The sequence below is a fragment of the Streptopelia decaocto genome, assembly GCF_964273445.1.
Source record: "Streptopelia decaocto genome assembly, chromosome: 2".
NCBI lineage: Eukaryota > Metazoa > Chordata > Aves > Columbiformes > Columbidae > Streptopelia > Streptopelia decaocto.
The window spans coordinates 94431908-94450921 of NC_138655.1; the positions used below are offsets into that span (position 1 = coordinate 94431908).

Genomic DNA, 19014 nt, shown 5'->3' on the forward strand with positions numbered 1-19014 from the left:
AGTTCACTCCTTCACTATTATCGCTGATGTCAAAACCATTAAGGGGAGGGTCCCAACCTGCCAAGGAGCTTGATGCGGTTTTTAAAAAGCCGCACGCTGCAACGCCAGCGATCCAAATGCTTCTCGAACAGCTACCCTTGTAAACGGCCCGGCCTTCAGGCGCACTTCTACCCGGCTCTACTCGGACACCGGGGACACATAATACGGAGTCCCAACTCTCCTCTAAAAGTCCACCTCAGAGGCAACCCTGTGAGGCGACCTGCGCCCTTAAGCACCGCCGGAAGAGGGAGGGCGGCCCTTAACCGTCGCATGCTCGCGCCGCGCCTGGCACCGCCCCCGCAGGCTGAGGTGGGAGGTGCGGGCTGAGCTCCACCCCGCGCCCCGCCCCGCCGGCCCGGCGCTGGCCTCCGCAGCCGGGGGAAGCCGGGACGATGCTGGAGACGCTGCGGGAGCGTCTGCTGAGCGTCCAGCAGGACCTCAGCGCCGGGTGGGTAGCACCCCGGGCCCGCGGGGCTGGCGGGGGGAGCGGGTGAGGGACTCGCGCCCTTGCGGCCGGGCGGGGAGGGGGAAGCAGGTGACTGGGGGGTGGGGGAGGGCGGGGACTGGCCTGGCGAGCGGGAGGGAGGGAAAGGAAGAGGAGGAGAGTGCGGGGCGGGATCCCTCTCACCGCGGTTGCTCGGCGGTGGTTGTGATGGTTTCCCGCTCGATGTTGGGACGGGTTGGAAACCTGGCCCCTGGGTCTTACCTACCGCCTCCCGCCCGCTCCTTTGCCGTCTCGGCGGAGCGGGTCATGGCGGGCGGGAGAGCCCTGGCAGCTGCAGTTGGGGCTTGAGGGGAAGAGCAGCCTCGGGGTTTGGGAAGCAGCTGCGGTCGAGTGAAGGAAGGAAGGAAGGAATGAAATGGCTGTTCCGAGAGCACCAGGAAGATGCGAACCGCGTCAATTAACGCACTTCAGTTTTTCACGAAGTAACTTAACCTTTCAAGGTTTTATGGGTTCGCATAATTGCTTAAAGAGCATCGCTGCGCTCTGTTAGGCATATGAAAAGCTTTTCTTTCATTAGAAGGTTAGTTACTGTCGCTTGGGGAGAAGAAGTGCAGGATATGGAGAAAGAGCAGCTTCTTGCTTACATTAAAATACAGAAGGGTATTCTTCCTACATTGCCTCACAAGGTTTTTGTTTTTAAATAGGCCCGGTATCAATGCTATTTTTAGTAGAAGCAGGTGGTCCAAATGAGTGTTACTGGAGAACAAGGTCATGCCTTTGCTGCAAACCCGTTGGTTTGTAATGAGCCACAGGAGAGTGTCATGTTGTAATCAATTACTTTTTAAAACTGCGTGGTCTTTGGCAACATTGAGGCTGACTTATAATACCCCTATGGTAAATAATTATATATAGTGATGGATGTCTGTGTAGTCCAGAAACTTAAAATAAATATTTTATAATGACTGATTTGCACCAGTATATGATGTTCCGCAGAAACCGATAGAATAAGCTGCCAATCAACCAGATAAGTTGCTTATATGTTATCTGTCTCAACTTAGCAAACAGTAATTTAATATTAAAATATCTTAAGAATACAGACTAAGGCATTGCTTTGTTTCTGGCTGGCTTTCTGTTTTGCTGTTATTTTTAGAACTTCTCACAGGGTTTGATGGCTCGGTACAATGCAACATTATTTTGAAAAAGATGTTTTTCACATGATGAAAGAGGACAACAGGAAGGTCATAACATGCTGGATCCAATGGTCACTTAACTCTCTATCCCTGTTGCTGCAGTGGACTCTGTATGTTTCCATGTGGTCTCTTAATTTGCCCTCTTCATTGTACTGCAATATTTTGTTTTGTTGTGAGAGCAGTCTCTGATGTCATCATTTCCATCTTTGTGTTCTAGCAGCTCCATTAATGTGCACTTGGAGTGTCCCATCTTTATTTTTTTTTATCTGGAGTGTATTCTTTGTTGCCTTTGGAAACCTGTATCTTGGAGCCATAGTAGCTAAGCCTGTGGAAAGCATCGGGATTTTTCCTGTAGTGTCCCTGTGGATTCAGGCGAGACCATGACCTGTCCTGGTTTTCCCCCTTTCCCTTCCTAGACAATGCAACAGCAATGCCATAGTGTTCTGGATTACCCCATTCCCAGTCTCAACAAAGTGGTAATAGAAGTCATTTTATGCTCTTAAGACTTTAGCTCAAAATGGTCAAAATCCAAATAAGGTATTTCTGGTGTCAAGGATGTTGGGTCAGTTGTGGCCAACACATGAATGCTTGCAAAGTAGAATAGTTGGATTTCTTGAAACACTGGAAAGGGGAAGCTTTTTCAGGTCTTCTAAGTGAAGAATATCACTCCCAAAGGAAGAAGGGAATGTTTATGTACAGCTGAAAAAGATTAAATCTGGGACTGTGTGATCTAAAGAAAGAGCAGTTTAGGGTTATTAGCAATTTTTGTGTACAAAGAAATGAGCTCCCGTTTCCATTGCTCAACTATGCCTGCTGTCTACTTCTGTGCATTTTGTGTGATATTCAGATTTTGACATATTTACCTGCAAGCAATCTTTTGCAGGAGGAGAAAAAAACAAAACAGCACACAACCAACAACAAAACACCAAGAAAACACAAACAAACAGAACAGAACAGTGAGTTATGTTTGTGCTCAGGCAGTAATTTGTGTGCTTCTGCCAGCTTGAGTGATGTGGCTCATGCTACATCTACTTTGTGTAGAGAACACTGCTGATAGGAAGCCAATGTTGTGTAGTCGAGTGATAAATCCTTTAACCTTTTCTTCTGACTGTCTGGCAGGTGTTCTAGTGAGACAACTGGTAGCTGTGACCCAGCATTTCCTTCAGTCCCTGTATGCAGAGGGGTGCTGCTGATAGGGGCTTGGGTGCATGCTGGGGAACATGCCAGAAAAGACAATCTGCAGAACCTTCTGCAAAAGTGGTGTTCTTTCTCAGTGGGCTGTGGTTGTTGCTACTTGGCTTGACTATTATGAACTGCTCTCTAACAGGGAGTAGAGACCTGTCTTAGCAGGTCTTTTCTTAAGTTGTCAACCACTTAGTTTACTGTAGAGCTTTGAGGTTTCTTCTTAGAGTTTCTGGAAATTAGTGGTTGTCAAGACTGGGGGAATGATTTGGCTCACCCCAGAAGCAGCCTGACTATATATACTGGGGTATTTCTCAGTCACTGGATCACTCCGGATTACATATCTCTGTGTCTGGAGGATACCTTTGGAGCTCATAGCTCATCTTCATCTTGCTCATGTCTGTGTGTCCTTCATTTCTTCCTAATCCTTGCTGTCCTGGACAGCTGGGACTCCAAAAGCCATAGAGACTGAGGACATCCATCATCTTGGTGGTCAGAGAATAGCCAGAGGTTTTGTTTCTCACTCTACCATACCAACTTGAACTAGCACATAGAGGTTGACTGAAAAAGTATAGACTGGAAAAGAGTTGTGGGTGGGGAGGTGGTGTTGATTGGAGGTTTGGCTGGTTGGTTTGTTTGTTTGTGGTAGTTTTTTGGGGAGCAAGATACCAGTTGGTTTGAAATTAGTTGTAGGTGAAGTAAGCCTCAGATATGCTCAGTAGCAGGGCACTGGTGATGCTGCTGGAGATGCTGATAGTTGGCAGTAGTGCTCATGTGAGCTTTACGTTGGCAGACATGGCAAGCGGGTACAAATGTCTCTATGTGACTGTCATATTTTCCCTTGGCACATGTGCCTTCTTGTAATGGGTGTTCTTCAGGATTTTATCGGTTATTTCTATACAGATCTTTAATACTTGTCTGCTGAGGAAGCAATATTGAGAGCTAGATGACTTGGTCATACAGCTCCCATTAAACTTTTCATACACAATTGTTTGATGCCCTTGTAGAAAAATCTTAACATTTAGAAGCAGTGTCAGCGGAAATAATTTTGTATGAAGTTTCCACAAAGCTAAGTGAAATTTGATTTATTTGTGAAATAAGATGAAACAAACTGAACTGTAATAGACTGGAATTAACACATTGTATGTTCAAACAAGTTGTTATCTGGTTTTAGTGTTGGAAATGTCTGATGGTTTTGTGTTTTGATTTATAGGTTGAAGACTTTGGGCGACAAATCAAGAGAAGCAAAAAAAAGCAAGCAGAGGTACTTCTGAACATCTTAACGTATAGCATTGATCTAGGATGCTCTTGTTAAAGAAAAACTTGAAAGTGGCTCACATATATGAGCAAGTTATAAGTACATTTGCATATAATTTTACAGAGTATTCTTCTGACAACAGAAAAGCTTAACCCTAATGTTGAGGAAATAGTTTGCTTAATAGAACCTTCATTGATAGGCCTAAATAATTTATTATGGCCATCAATCAATTTATAAATGACACTTTATGTGAATATTCAATGTTATTGTAGTACTTTATACACGATTCAGGTTGCAGTACACTGAAATGTAATTTACAATCTCTGAATCTCATGCACTAAATTTGTAATTCAGTTTTATTAGTGCAAGAATGTAAATTTGAGCCTTTTTATTGTGGAAAATATATGTATAATGGAGTATTTCAGTTATCTGTTTCAAGAAGATTTAAGAATTGTGTGTGGTGGTTTGGGTTGTTTCTATCACCTCCATTTTGGTGTATTGTTCATTCCTTCTACCTGTGTGAACTATGGGGAAAGACTATTTAATGTCTGTGAATGTTGCTTCTTCAAATAAACTCAGGTATGCTTTGGTGTAAAGCATGTTCTTATTAAACACAGTGCAGACACAAATTAGTTTTCAAACAAGCTCTGAACAAAAAATAAGGCATCTGAAAAACACTGTATTTGTTTCTGGAGCTTGATGTTTGGATATAAAGGTGTTTTAACAGAAGACTGGTTGTATTGGCAAGACACAAAACCTAAACCAAGAATGGATCAAGATTTGAATAAAACTACATTAGGCAGCTGCCTTCTCTGTACATTTCCAGTCTGTAATATTTTGATTCATCTGGTCTACTGTAAAATATCCATTACTTTGAGAAAAGCACTGGGTGAACCAGTTGGATCATCACAAATAGGGGAATGCCAGTGTGACTTCTGCTTTGCTGATAAAGTTCTGGGACAAGCATAGCTTAGCTTGATTATAAGGATGTCTAAGAAGTTGTGAGTGGGGAGTGGAGGAGAGGCTGCTAAGAGTGGCGTTGTGATGAGAGTTTGTTACTGATCATCGGATCAGGGAGTGAGTGATGTGTTCTCTAACAACTCTATCATTCAGCTCCCATTCTTGTGAGGGCCTTTAACTTCCTTGACATCTGCTGACAGAACAGCACAGCAGGTTGCAGTCAATAAGAGTTCTGGAGGGTGTCAGGGATAATTTATTGATACCCTCTTTATAACTTTTTTACCATGCAGTAATAGCCTCAGGAAAGCCAAAACTCATTGAGAATTGACATTTACAAGAGATGGTAAGGACAAGGAAAAAAGCTTCTAGCCCTGCATTGGTAATAAAAGGCTGAACAAAGAAAATACGGGATTCTTGATGAATAGGGTGGATGATTTCGTGACAGCAAATGTAGATGCTTTTGAGGTACTCAATGCCTTCATTGCTTCAGTCCTGACAGACAAGGTCTCCCAGTTCTCTGTGCTTAGTGAAAGGGTTGAAGGAAGAGACTGACCAGCAGTAGATGAAGATTAGTTTGGGAAACTCAACCCATAAAAGGAACATATGGGCCAAGAGGTACTTCATTAAATTTAAGAAGTACAAATCCGAAGTCTTTCCCTGGAGAGAAAGTATCCCCTGCAACAATGCAGGCTGGAGTTGACTGACTTTCTGGGAAGCAGCTTTGAGGGTCTTGGCACACAGCAAGCTGAACGTGAGCAGCAACATGCCTGGCAGCAAGGAAGGCCAACAGCTTTCTGGTCTGTATGAACAGGACCACAGGCAGAAGGATGGAGGGAGGTGATTATCCCCTGCACTCAGCACTCCATAGACCACATGTAACTACTCCAGTTTGGGCCTCTAATGTGAGAAAGACACTGATAACCTGGAGCAAGTTCAGTGGAGGGCCACCAAGATGTTTGGGGCTGGAACTCTGTGTTTGAGGGGAGACTGAGACAGGGGCTTGTTCAGCCTGGAGAAGAGATGACTTTAGAGAGACCTGACAGCAGCCTGTCTTTACCTATGAAGAGATTATCAAGGAGATTGATATGTGGTGGGAACACAAAAGGTGATAGGCGTGAGTTGAAATGAGATGTTCTGACAGGAAAAGACTGTGAGGAAAAACTTTTTCCTTGTGAGGACGGCAAAGCAGTGGAACAAGTTTCTCACAGAACCTGTGAAATTTCTGTCCTCAGAGGTTTTCAACTTGCAATTGCACAAAGCCCTGAGCAAGCTGGACTGATCTTGTAGCAGCTGCTGCTTGGAACAGGGTGTTGCACTAGGTACCACCTGAGGTCCCTTTCCACCTCACTGATTCTATTGCTTTCCTCTTGATTTAAGGAAAAAAATATTTCATTTATGGTATTTGGGTTTTTTCCATTCGAATTGTTTGGATGACAGTGCAAAACAGTCTGTTCTGGTCATCATCCAAGAGGCAAATCTTGCATAACATTGAGATCTTCATGTAATACATCCTTAAAAGTGCTGCATTGTTAGTTTTCTTTAACTTTTATATTTCAAGCTGTTATTGATGAAAATGTATACATCCAATAGGAGATCATTAGACCATTAAACTGGCAAAGGTTCTTTAGCTTAATATTTATTTTTAAAGTAGAATATATTAAGTGCAGTTTCTTTATTGAGAGACAAAGAACTTATGTAGTGGTCTTATTTTCAGAATGTTTCTGTCCACTGTTTCAAATTAAAACAATGTTCACCTTGCATGTTTGTTACTAAAAAATTATCTCATAAAAGTTGTTTTTAATGGACATAGTCAAAAAGAGGTACAAGTGGCCTACCATAAAATAACAAGGGGAAAAAGCCCAACCCTAGCTTAGGGGTATTCTTGTAAGATACACTGTGTAATGCACTTTAAACCAGAATTGACAAAATGTTTGTGAAAGTTAACAGTAGGGCATATTTCTGTGCTCAGCAGATCTGTCAAATGCAGATGTGTGTGCACACATTTTTTTATAACGGTCTTCTATTAACATTTGTATATTTACAATTTCTCTTACAGAACTGTTCAGTCTTTGCCAGAGTTTTCTGCTGGACTGGAATTACTTAGCAGGTATGACCTTCCATTTCTTAGCATCTGCTTCCTATAATTTCAGAAATAACTTTATTAGGTTAAGGAAATGAGAGAAAAATCAATGTGTTGCTAACAGGTTTTTTAATATTCTACGCTTATTAGAGTGGGGGTGACTACTGAATGATAAATATGTTTAAAGCTTGCCCAATCCTTAATGCTGTCATGTTAATGAAACAGAAGTTCTGGACGAAAAGCAATAATTGAAAGACAACTTTAGTTCATGGTCTAATGCACGGGGATGAAGGAGACCAGCACTGAGGCCCAGCCTGTGGTTTTAATTTGATGTTTTATAACTTTTCCATATTTGTTATGATTTCATTCTGCTATAATAGAGACAGTGTGTCTGTCATTGCTGTGATAAGAAAGAGTGTTCCATGTGTATTTAGTCACATTTTTCTGAGTAACAGAAGCTACCTCTATTATAAATTTCCTTTGTATATTTATATATTTTTTTTAAATCTATTTCTTTGGTTGGGGGGAGTGTGATTGCAATTTTTTTCATTTTCTTATTGAAATTGGGTTCCAAGTAGTGCTTAAGGCTTTTACGTGTAGTCTTCTAAATATCTGTGGGTCCATTTACCTCTTAATGTACACTAGCAGGTTAAAAAATATGAATCAGTTTTTCTTTGAAAGAAATTATTTCTTACTGTATATTTGTCTTGGTAGAACAGTCAATGCCAGAAAGAATTGTACAGAATTTTAAACTGTGATTTCTGCTAGTCTCTGTAAATGTAAGCACAGTGTTATCAATTAAATCCTCTTTCTTTGTAAGGGGAACAGTGTAAGAATAATCATTTATCTTTCTTCAGATATGAAGATGCTTGGGCTGCCCTTCACAAAGGAGCCAAAGATTGTGCAAAAGCTGGAGAGGTAAGAAGAAATAACAATGTCACACTTGAAATAGCTTCAAATGTGTAAATAATTGTAAACTAAAATTTTTAGTACCAGCGTGCTGGATTGACCCTGACCACTAGTTAAGCACCCACACAGCCTTGTTCACTCCTCCACCAGTGGGACAGAGGAGAGAATGGGAAGAACAAAAATGAGAAAACTCATGGTTCAAGATAAAGACAGTTGAAGGATGGAGGAAAAGCAAGCAGTGCAAAAGCAGTCACTCACAACCTCCCACAAGCAGACCAATGCCCAGCCACTCTCAGAGCACTGGTTACCTTGGAAGACCAAACTCTTAGTTTTTATTGTTGAGCATGATGTTACATGATATGAATTATCCCGTTGGCCAGTGGTCAACTGCTCCAGCTGTGTCACCTCTGAACTTCTTGCCCAGCCTACTTCCTGCAGTGAGAACAGGGATGAGTGGGGAAGAGAGAACAACTTGACACCATCTAAGCATTGTTCAGCAGTATCCAAAATACTGGTGTGTTATCAACACTTTTTTGGTCAGAAATCCAAGACGTAGCACCATATGGGCTGCTATGAAGAAGGTTAACTGCATCTCAGCTGGATCCAGTAGAACTAGTATAACGAAAAAGTAATGCTCTGTATTGCTGCTTGGGAAAAATGTGAAGTTGCATTGTTTTTTACTCTTTCAAGAGGGTGATTGACAGGCAGCTGATGGAATGGATCAGTGTCCAGTTCCTCTTGTTTCTCGCAGCTCTTTCAGATTTGATGGCACTCAGTGTACAATTAATATTCTTAAAGTATTAATTATAGATATTGTAAAAAATAATAAATTCTCTGTGATCACAAGGTATCGTCCAACAAGAAATATGTGAAGTTCATTATCCTGTTTACTTTCTGATATTTCAATTACCGTAACAAACATCAAGCATGAGAGCATAGTGCTTTTGAAGTACTTTTCAACTGATATGCTGACACCCGGACTTGCTTGTTTTCTGTCCTGTGTTCAGGTAATTGCAATCAAGAAAGTGATGGTAAAAAATAAGACATATCCAGAAGTTCAAGTTGTTGGTTTTTGCACTCTTCTGCCATTATTTGAAAGATTTTAAGTTAGTTAGGATTATTATTTTGAGATTACTTAAGACATCTTAACATTACCAATAAATGGTAGTGTAAACAATAATGTAATTCAAGCACTAAATAATGTGATACAATGAGAACAACTGCAAAAATGATGTTGCATGTTATTGCTGTAGCTCTTTAAAAGTGGGGTTCTGGGAGAGTACAGAATATATTTGGGGTTCAGGCATGTTGGTGGTTAGTATCAGGCGAGGGCTGTTGCACTGACAGTGTTTGCTGCCCTCTCCTAGTGGGCAGGAAACAGCAAGATTTGGCTGTCTGGATGAAAAGATTCAGGAAATGTCTGTGCTTTCTCCTAACTTTGTTTAATTTTCTTGGCCTGGAAGTAAAGTGTCAAGTCATATGGTTTATTTCTGGAATGAAGGGAAAGAAAACTTGCAGTAAGTGCTAGCAATGCATTGGTCTGTGCCAGACTTTCCATTTCAAGCCCTGTTTAAGGGGCAGACAAAGGGGCAGCCAGGGTAAGCCGGGTGGCCGGGACACAGAACAGGACTGAGGTGTGCCATTCTCTGCCCTGGCTGACACCTTCACTTTGGCCGCTTGCATCGTCCCTGACTCTTCTGGTTTCTGTAGCTGTCTTGTCTGTGTCTTTTTGCAGTGCTAAAAAGCTCACTGCTTCACGTGTTTTGAAGAGGTATATTTAGGGTAAAAAAGATGTTATATTCTTCTTTCGCTTGCCTAATAGTATGAACCACCTTTTCCACATGTTCCAGTGAAAACCTTCAGTTATTAGAGATTAAGTTCTCTCTGCCAGATTAGTGTGTTTTACTGCTCATGATAATTTTTTCAGGAGATACCTGAAATGACTTGCTTATAATTTTGTAATACTTGCGATAGTTTGTTTTCAAAATTGTAGTTCTGAAAACTAGGTGAGGTTTCATATGTATGAAACCAGTGTAACCTTAATCTCTTGTATTATGGCTGTTTGGGAAAATTAGAATGAAAAACTTCCCAAGACACTTTGAAATCTTCCATGAAATTTGGATGTTTACTTTTGGGAGAATAAAAAATATGTATTGCTTGTGCTTTTTTGTTTGTTTGTTTTTTAATAAAAGTAGAAAATACAGCGTTCAGTAAAATAAGAATGACTGCAGTATATCTGACCTAAAGGTTCACTTGTCCAGTATCCTATTTCTGGTTCTGGCCAGTAGCAGATAAGCTGCTCCTGCTCTGTTGCTTATAAATGATGAATAGAGAAAGGAAAGTGAAAATTTTCAGCTATAATTACTATCTGCAGTCTTACCATGTTAAGTTATAGATGCTAACTACTGCTTCCATCTACAAAATCGTCCTAAAAATACTGCTTTTAGATTATTGTAATTTTAGCTGTATTCAATTATCTGTGGGATGAAATGTTTTTTATGGTGTTCGCCTCCATCTCATGGTGTGGGTTTGTTTGTTTTACTGTTTAACTGATATAAATTCCATATCTCATTCTCAAAAATAGACTTCATTAAAATAAGGATGTTGGTCTTCTGAAGTGTTTCATTATTCACTGGGCTTTGGAATAAGTTTTCAAACCTTGTCTGGTAAAACGGGATGACTTTTTGACGGGGACAGGTAGCTAGAGGAATTTGGAAGTGCGAGAACTTGTCATTCGTCTAAAAGAATCTGCCTGAAGTGGGTAGAATTGTAAATCTTTGACAGCTTCCTTTGCCTGTTTCTCAGACTTTCAGTTTCTGCAACTGAATTCTACCAAAACTGAGTAATTCTGAATGCAGGTACAGCCAAGGGCTGCGTTTGTGTGCTAGAGGAAGAATGGGTAATGGAACTAAAAGCAGGGAAACTGTAATTGAATCATCTTAAGTATCATATATAAGGGAAACATTTGTTACCTAAGATCTCTTGATCTGGCTATTTTTATAGAATCTGACCTATGTAAATAAAATATTTAAGAAGCGTGTCCTGTTCTCATTATACCATTGTCTAATCAGTTAGGAGGAATCAAACAACAAAAATTGAACAAGTGTAGAAGTGTGTTCATAAAGACTGGCAATTAGTGCGGTGAAGTTTATCACAAGAGCAGAAGAACAGGATCATTATAAAGGCAACTTTGAAAAAAATGGAATTCCCTTGATTTCATTATCTAGAGTATTTTGAATAAGATTAAATTGGTATGACTAGCAGCATTAGACTAAGTTACTGATCTAAGTAAGCCTTACATTGCAGCACTGCAATGCTACTATTGTGTACTAGTGTAACATTGCTGAGAAAATGCCAGATGCATGTTATTTACAGTTAATAAAAATCCATAAAATATTTCCTGAATTGATTAGTATATTGAGAAATAACTTTCTTCTTGTTTTGATCAATGCTTTTTGATAGAAATATTTCATACTACAGCGGCTTTCTTGAGCATGTTGTATATTCACTTGAGAAGTACACAAGTGGCAATGCTATATGGTTGCTATACTCACCTTATGCTTGCAGGCACATCAGTCCTAAAACTTAGTCAAGATGCTTATAAATAGGTACATAAATTCCTAAGTAAATCAAATAACCTGTTTGTTTCAGCTGGTGGATAGTGAAGTGGTGATGCTTTCTGCACATTGGGAGAAGAAAAGGAACACTCTGGTGGAACTACAGGATCAGCTCCAACAAATACCTGGGTTTTTAGCAGATCTGGAATGCCTCACTGCAAGTCTAGGTAAGGTTTTACAGATATAACAAGTATTCAAGTCAGTACAGAGGATTAGACTGAAGTTCAGCTGTTGTGAAATTTGCAATTATAGAATTTAATTTTGCTTTCCAAATCCATCCCTTCTATTGTAAATCAGTAGTCCTTAAACAAACAGGTTTTTTAAAAAGAGCAAAATTAGCAGTGGTCGCTCTCCCAGCAGTCAAAATTTTGTATGTGTTATTATTTGGAAAAAAAACCCCAACCAAACAAAAAACCCCACAAACAAAAGAAGAACCTGTGACAACTGCATATCTTGGTGTGAACAACTGAAAACTGGTATTCTTGTGGTCTTTTTAAATTCCTGAAGATTTGTAAGTAGTGTGAACATCCACGTATGTAGTTGCTTCTCTTTGCTTGAGTCTGCGTTATTTTAGATAATAATTCATTTTAAATCATGGTTTGTTGGGTGGGGGCAGAAATTTACCTGGTTTGGGACACTTCCAAGAGAGTAATTGTTGGTTCCAAAGCTAGCTTTCATAGTTTAAGTTAGTGTACAGGGTTAAGCTCTTCTGAAGTGATACCCAGCTTTTTCATAGGTGCAACTAGCAATGCTATATATTCAGGTTACCAAATGCCTCGTGTTTTAGATGGATTCCAGTGTTTATAACTTTATCAAATGTTAGCCTGTTGATTTAATTTACAAGATTAAAAGAGGAACACTTTAGTGGACTACATCTGGAAACCTTTCATACGAAACAGCTGATCCACTGCTGAAAACAAAATTAGGAAAAAATATTCTGTCCTCATAGTCTCTGAAAAGCTCTGGTGTTCCTGAGACTTGAAATGGGGATGTAGCGTTTGACAAGTAGAAAGCTTGTCTGTCAACAGTAGGCCTCTTGCTGCCTCCATGAAAATCTGTTCAAGTTCCATCAAATTAAAGGTTTGAAAAACTGCTGCCTGTGCATGGATTTTGGTAGCTAAGTTCCCCAGGGACTCTGCTTGTACTATTCTTGCACCACCTGGGAAGTATGCAGGAATTCTTCATGTAATTGCAGCTCTTGTTTTTTGTGAGGTGGGCTGGATTTGTGTGCTGGCATCTGATGTGAAGAAAAGGAGGGTTCTTTTCTGTGTTCAAAGGCTACTTTCTCATTCTTCTGTGGTCAGTGGATATACACAAATAGGCTTTTGTTATTAGGTAGGCTGTAACAACTTTGCTATTTCTTTCTGAACCAAGGAATAGATTTCATTTTTTATTACAATTATCTTATACCACCTTGTTTAATGAGACTTTATCATGTGTTGTAACAATTTAATGTTGGCTCTTTGGAAAGTTTAATTATTTTCTAAAGAAAAATCAATTCAAATAATGATTTTTTTAAAAATACTGATTTTAATATCATCATGCACAAAGTGATGCAGTCCACTGGTAGACCAAAGATAAACAATGTAATAAAAACCAAATGGAATTGTCTTCATAGTTCAGAGCTGCAAATGTTATAAATCCTGATGAATTTGGATTACCTTCCCATTCCTAATGTTATAGTTTTATGAACCAGAATTAATCTCACCCTGATTGTAGAATTACTTGGAGAAGGCTCAGTGTCTCTGAAATTTTTTTATATTGCACAAACAGGATTTAAGTAAGCATTAACCAGTCTGCTTAAGGAAGCTAATGAATTTTGAAGTCTACTGCTAAGGTAGTGAGATTTGAACCATATCTTCTAGCTTAACCTGAGGTGTCAGATTTCAAGTAGTTTACCTAAAAGTTTTTATTAGTTCCTCCTAACCACTCTGAGTTTTTTGGAGGTGGTTGTGGTGTTTCGTGTTTTCTGTGTTTAGTTTGGGTTTTTAATGTTTTCTTTGGGGTTTTTTTTTGTTTTGGTTTTGTTTGTGGTTTTTGTTGTTGTTTTTGTTTTGTTTTGCCCTGATAAGTCTTACAGAGTCTATTTGAAGTGAAAAGGCTAATTTGTACCAAATTCAGTATCTACACTTCTGGAAGTGATTTAATAGAAATTTACTGTGACATTCTCTTCACTGTTTTTAGTTTTTATAACTCTGAACTATCTGCTTTTTGTAAATGTTTTTACTTTTCCACTGTGTCTGTGAATTTTAAATGAGTGAAACATTCTGTAAAAAAAAAAAAGTGAATATAGAATTATAAACTACTGTGTCCTGAGTTGTACACCCAAGATGTAATTTGGCTAATCTTCATCATTTCAGAAAAGTAGTAGTTCTGTGTTGTCACACAATATGTTTCTAATAAATCTATCAATGTTTTCATTTTGAAAGTAGGTAGGCAACCTGGCTGCTTTTGATAAAAGAAATTTCAAATAATGGAAATGAGCATTTTAAGTGACCTACTTAAAACTGGTATGAGTCACATACAGATTCTTCAGCTTTTGCAGTGCATCACAAGACACATTTTCGTTAGCACTTTTATAAATGAAGTTCTTTAGCTCGGGTACTCACATTGTCAGTCATCCCTCCCTTTGAGTAAAAAGTCTGTCTTCATTTGATAAATTTATCGTATTATGCAATGTCTTGTAGCTACCGTTGAAAACTTTGAAGAAAAAATTACTCTCATGTGAAAGTGAAAAGGGCATTTATTGCCCTTTCAAAGTCCAGAATTTGAATCATCACTTGAGCCAATTTTTATTTGAGATGTTGTAGAAAATATCTGCTTGCTGATATCTGACATACTTGTCTTAGTGTGAAATATGCTTCAGATTTGAGGAGGGGCATTTTGCTCAAATATCCATTTTGATTTTGGCAAATCAGTGTGCAGAAACCTTGATCCAAATCCAATTTTTCCTTTTTTTTTTTTTTTTTAAAGTTTTGAGAGCTGTAAAAACTTACTTTAAGTAAGTAATGATTTGAATGATTTGCAGTTGGGAAAATGTTTAAAGAAAATAATATTATGAATAGGAACCATTTTTTCTAACTGGTTGACTGGTTGTCTAAAAACTGCTGTTACAATGAAAACCACAAAAGCAAGAAAAGTCTGAGATGAGACAACATTTACCTTTTACTGAGAAAATCAGGGAAAATATTGAGGAGGTGTAAGTAAAATCAGGGAATTTGAATAATTGAATGTAAAGATACCTATGTTCAATGAGAGTTTTTGTCTTTCATAGACTCTAGGGCAGAATGCTTCAGTGGAGAGAGTTGTACAAGGCAGAGAGATGTATGTATAAAAGGCATATAGTTTGGTGTTGTAAACTTGGAAACGTCTGTGGCTTGAATACAGAGGGAAAGATATCCTGGTATACTTGCAATGTAGCTTCAGCAAAGAAGATGCTTCAGCTTCATGTAGACGGTATGATAACTAGCTGGGTTTAAGGTCTTTTCTTTAAAAAAAAAAAACAAAATTGAGAGCTAGTAGAACTGTAATTATGTAAAGATATTTTTTTTCAAGTGTTGCAGCTGAATTGAGATTTTCCCATATATGTTTCTTTCATTTCTCATTTTAAGCTTTTAGTACTCTGTGTCCCTGCCTAACATAGTTGTTTTTTTTTTTTTTAATTTAATTGTTTCCATCCTCTCTGTTTTCTGTCTTTTTGCCTTTAGTCAGAAAATTAATCATCTCCGTAAAAATGTCTTTAATACTCCTTGGTGATTTCTGTTCTTTTGGTGGCTGGGACAGTGCAGGAAAGCTGCATTTTAAGTTATTGTAGGAAAAATTGAGAACTATAATATTTTTTGACATACAGCTATGATTTAGGTTTTCTAATAATTTTTGTACTACTGCAGATCTACAGGTAAACTAGGTTTCAGCTTACAAAAAAAAATGTGGTAAATTTAAAGTAGCTAAACTTTAAAATGAAAATGTTTTCAGGTACAAAATTGGTTTTTGTGATTGTTGAGTCCTACATAAATACTTTAATACCTGAGTAACTGGTAAACTAAGAAAAACAGTGTACACTGTTGGAAGATAATTAAATCTAGTTTCATCTGATCAAACATTAACACACTTAAAAAAATTAATTCTAAGAACTAAAACTTGTAATAGTGCCATACCTGTCGTAGTGTGAGAAATACAGGCCAAACTAATATAATTGGAATGAAGTGACCTAAAGAACAAGTTATTTTTTCAGCTATCCAATAAAAAATACGTTTTTTACCAAGTGTGCCATATTACTGTACAGGAAAATTTGTAATCTAAAGGTACAATAATGTTTTCCAGCCTCCTTAACAGGTTAAAAGGGGGAATTGTTTTCCTCCTTCATAGCAATGCTGTTTTGGAGTGAGATGGTGATTGTTGCCTGACCAGTTGCTTGTGGGATTTCTGGAGGAGCTGGAAAAGAAGTAGTGATCTTGCAGGTATTCTTTAGAACATTCTCTGGCTTTCTGGGCATATCCATTCATTGTGCCACTATGGACTATAAACTGGAAATGAATTTCTAGATTTCATATTTTTGCTAAATACTTTTTTTAAAGTATGAGCTTATTTATCCGTGGATAGGGATAAGCCATAAATTTTTGATCAGCTCTTCAGTTTCACATTGATTAAATATATAGCTTTGCTTGGAACTTTCATTTGATGCACAGTGCATACATTCTCATTTGGGTAGGAGATATGTTAATTCACAACTGTGTCTGGTGCTATTGCTATGGAGCTAGTCTTCAACTTCTTTTTTGTAAAAAGCAAACTTTCCCTTCAGCAGGAAAAATTCTGAAACCTGTGTTGCAGCAAAGCAGGATTGTTGTCTTCTGGAGAGATCCTGACTGTTCATTGCTGTTCTTCAGGAGCACAGTGTTTTCTGCAATTCCCACTAGAGGCCGCTCAAATACTAGTGCTAGGAATCAGTTGCTCTCTTGAATTCACTGCATTTTCTTCATCCTTATTTTCCTGTTCTTTGTTGTTGTCTTTTAATATTATTTCAATAGTAAGTATAGCAAAGCAGGCGGCGGGGTTTTTTTAAGTGGGAAAAAACACTGGTTGATAGGTACCTTACTAAATTATCTTGAGCCCTGCTGTGTTTGTGAATTTTGCAAATTAATAAGTGAGCAATCATTCTGAAGAGCAAGTTAGCATAATACAGACATTTGGATTTTAACACACTCAGAAAAGTCCATTTTTTAAGCAACAAGGGACTGCCAGTCATAATTGTAGTCATGATATTGCCCTTTGAATACATCTGGATTTTGTGAGAGGAAGTTGAGTGTGTGGTAAACAATGCATGTTCCACCTCACAATCTGTAGAACCGAAGACTTTTTTTTGTTTTTCCCCTCGAACTTGTTTCCACATTGTCAATGGCCTTTACCTCACTCTGCCCGCTCCCCCCCCACTTCCCCCTCCATCCAGTGCTCTGTATACAGATAAATACTTTAAGAAAATCTTTGTTGATTATGTGATTCATGTTTCCCTTCCTGACTGTTGTGGAGCAGTACCTTAACTTGCTAGGGACCAAAAAAATCTTATTAAGTAATTGGAGCTGAATATATGACTATGGATGGTAGGAATTTTTTTTACAAGGTCTTAACTTTTGGTTTGCTAGGGGGACCACTAGGATAACAATTTCTAATTGAGTGATGGCTAAGAAAATTGAAATTTTATATACTTCAAGATAGGCTCCAAGTAGAATAGCCAAACCAGAATATAAGATCTGACTGATGCCTTCAGCTTGCTGTTTCCTTCTTTTGAGCATCCAAAACACATTAACTTTAAATCACTTTTTTCTACCTGGAGTTCATTATTGTCTTGCTTTATGAGATTGCTTCTGTCCGTTACAGGCAAAGGTGAAATACAGCTGTTTGCCAAAACTCAGGATTGCTTTAGGTTTTCTGCTCTTTCATTCCATCATCTGTGTAGTTCTTTGCATCAACAATCAAGTTGATACACTGCAACAGATTAGTCTGTCTCTGAACTGCAAAATCCCTTCTATTCTTTGCTTGTTGTTGTCTCTAAAAATGTTATTTATCCTTCCTTCTGCAATTTACCTTCCCTCTGCTATAGGAAATGTCCTGACAAAAGCGGAAATAGTAGCCCTGTATTCATACAATTCCATCCCAGAGTGACTAGCTGGTTAGAATTTGGGAAAATAGTTTTTCCAGTTTGGGATCCTGAGGAGAGTGATTAAGTTAGGCATCAATCGCCCACAGAGAGGGTGATCTTTTGATACAAGATTCACATGGATAATTCAGGTCAGAAGAGATCTCAGGAGTTCTCTAGTCCAAATTTTTATTCAAAACAGCGTCAGCTATGACAAAAGATCAGGTTTCTCAGGGCTTTTCATTGGCATGATCTCTTCTAACTTGAGACTCTGAACAATTACGGTTAAAGAGGAGATGAAGAGGTTTTGCATGTTTTTAAGTCCGTGGGTATGTATAGCTGTAACTAGAAATTTGTCTGTCAGTAAAGGGTCTGTCTTCAGAGTAAACTTTCAAAGTCCGTATTCTTTTATATCATCATGAGGTCATGTAAGAGTTAAAATTCTCCCGGTATTATTCACCTTCACTTCATTTGAATAATTTAAGATTAGTACTGCTATTGGTCAGCACAGTTTTTTTCCTCAGATTGGTATCAGGCAGGAAGGGGTAAACGGACAGTGTGCCCAAGAAGAAAAATTGAATTATGGGTTCTGGATGCTGCTTTTCCTGAAGTACAGACAACAAGCCTGTGAGACCAAGATGCTGGGACAAATATAGTGGTTCAGCGTCTTAACTACAAAGGGAACTTCAGCTACATCTCCCTTAATGTGGCTCTGCTGTCACTCTTTACTATGTGATATGGACTAGAGATTTGTTTATCTTTCTGAGCTGTTTATATATGTGTAATTATTACCATGTTAATTATTTGCCATTATGAATTCATGTTTCTGTTCAGGTGAGCTGTCCTTCTATTAATACAATTTGATATTCATGTAAGTATTTCTTACAGCCCAGCTAGAGGCAAACTTTGAAGAAATGGAGAATCATCTATTGTGTCTTGAGGACTTATGTGAACAGTGTGAGTTGGAAAGATACAAATGTATGCAGACATTACAGCTGGAAAACTACAAGAAGACAAAAAGGTATATAAAAAAACTGCTATAAATAAGCATAAAATATAAGCCTTTTGTGATTCCCCCCTCCCCCTGCCCCATGTGTAATGTAATCCCTTTTATTTTCATCTTTTAAAGAAACAATAATCTTTGACAGGAAGCTGCAAATTTGTAATGGATTCATGTAGTGTTGGTCTAACTATTGGTGAT

The 19014-nt window shown here is 38.5% G+C and overlaps 1 protein-coding gene across 2 annotated transcripts in view; it reads left to right on the forward strand.

Moving 5' to 3' along the window:
- The first annotated feature begins 334 nt into the window (after positions 1-334).
- DTNBP1 (dystrobrevin binding protein 1) overlaps positions 335-19014 on the forward strand; it is a 73575-nt gene continuing 54895 nt past the window's right edge. Inside the window, exons 1-6 of one of the 2 annotated variants that reach the window (XM_082046121.1) lie at positions 335-487; positions 4070-4120; positions 7131-7181; positions 8012-8072; positions 11715-11847; positions 18702-18834. In XM_082046121.1, the coding sequence (XP_081902247.1) occupies positions 432-487; positions 4070-4120; positions 7131-7181; positions 8012-8072; positions 11715-11847; positions 18702-18834 (485 nt within the window). In that variant the 5' untranslated portion in view covers positions 335-431. Of the gene's footprint in view, positions 488-739; positions 967-4069; positions 4121-7130; positions 7182-8011; positions 8073-11714; positions 11848-18701; positions 18835-19014 lie in introns of those variants that run through there. The other variant, XM_082046122.1, reaches the window with a different exon arrangement.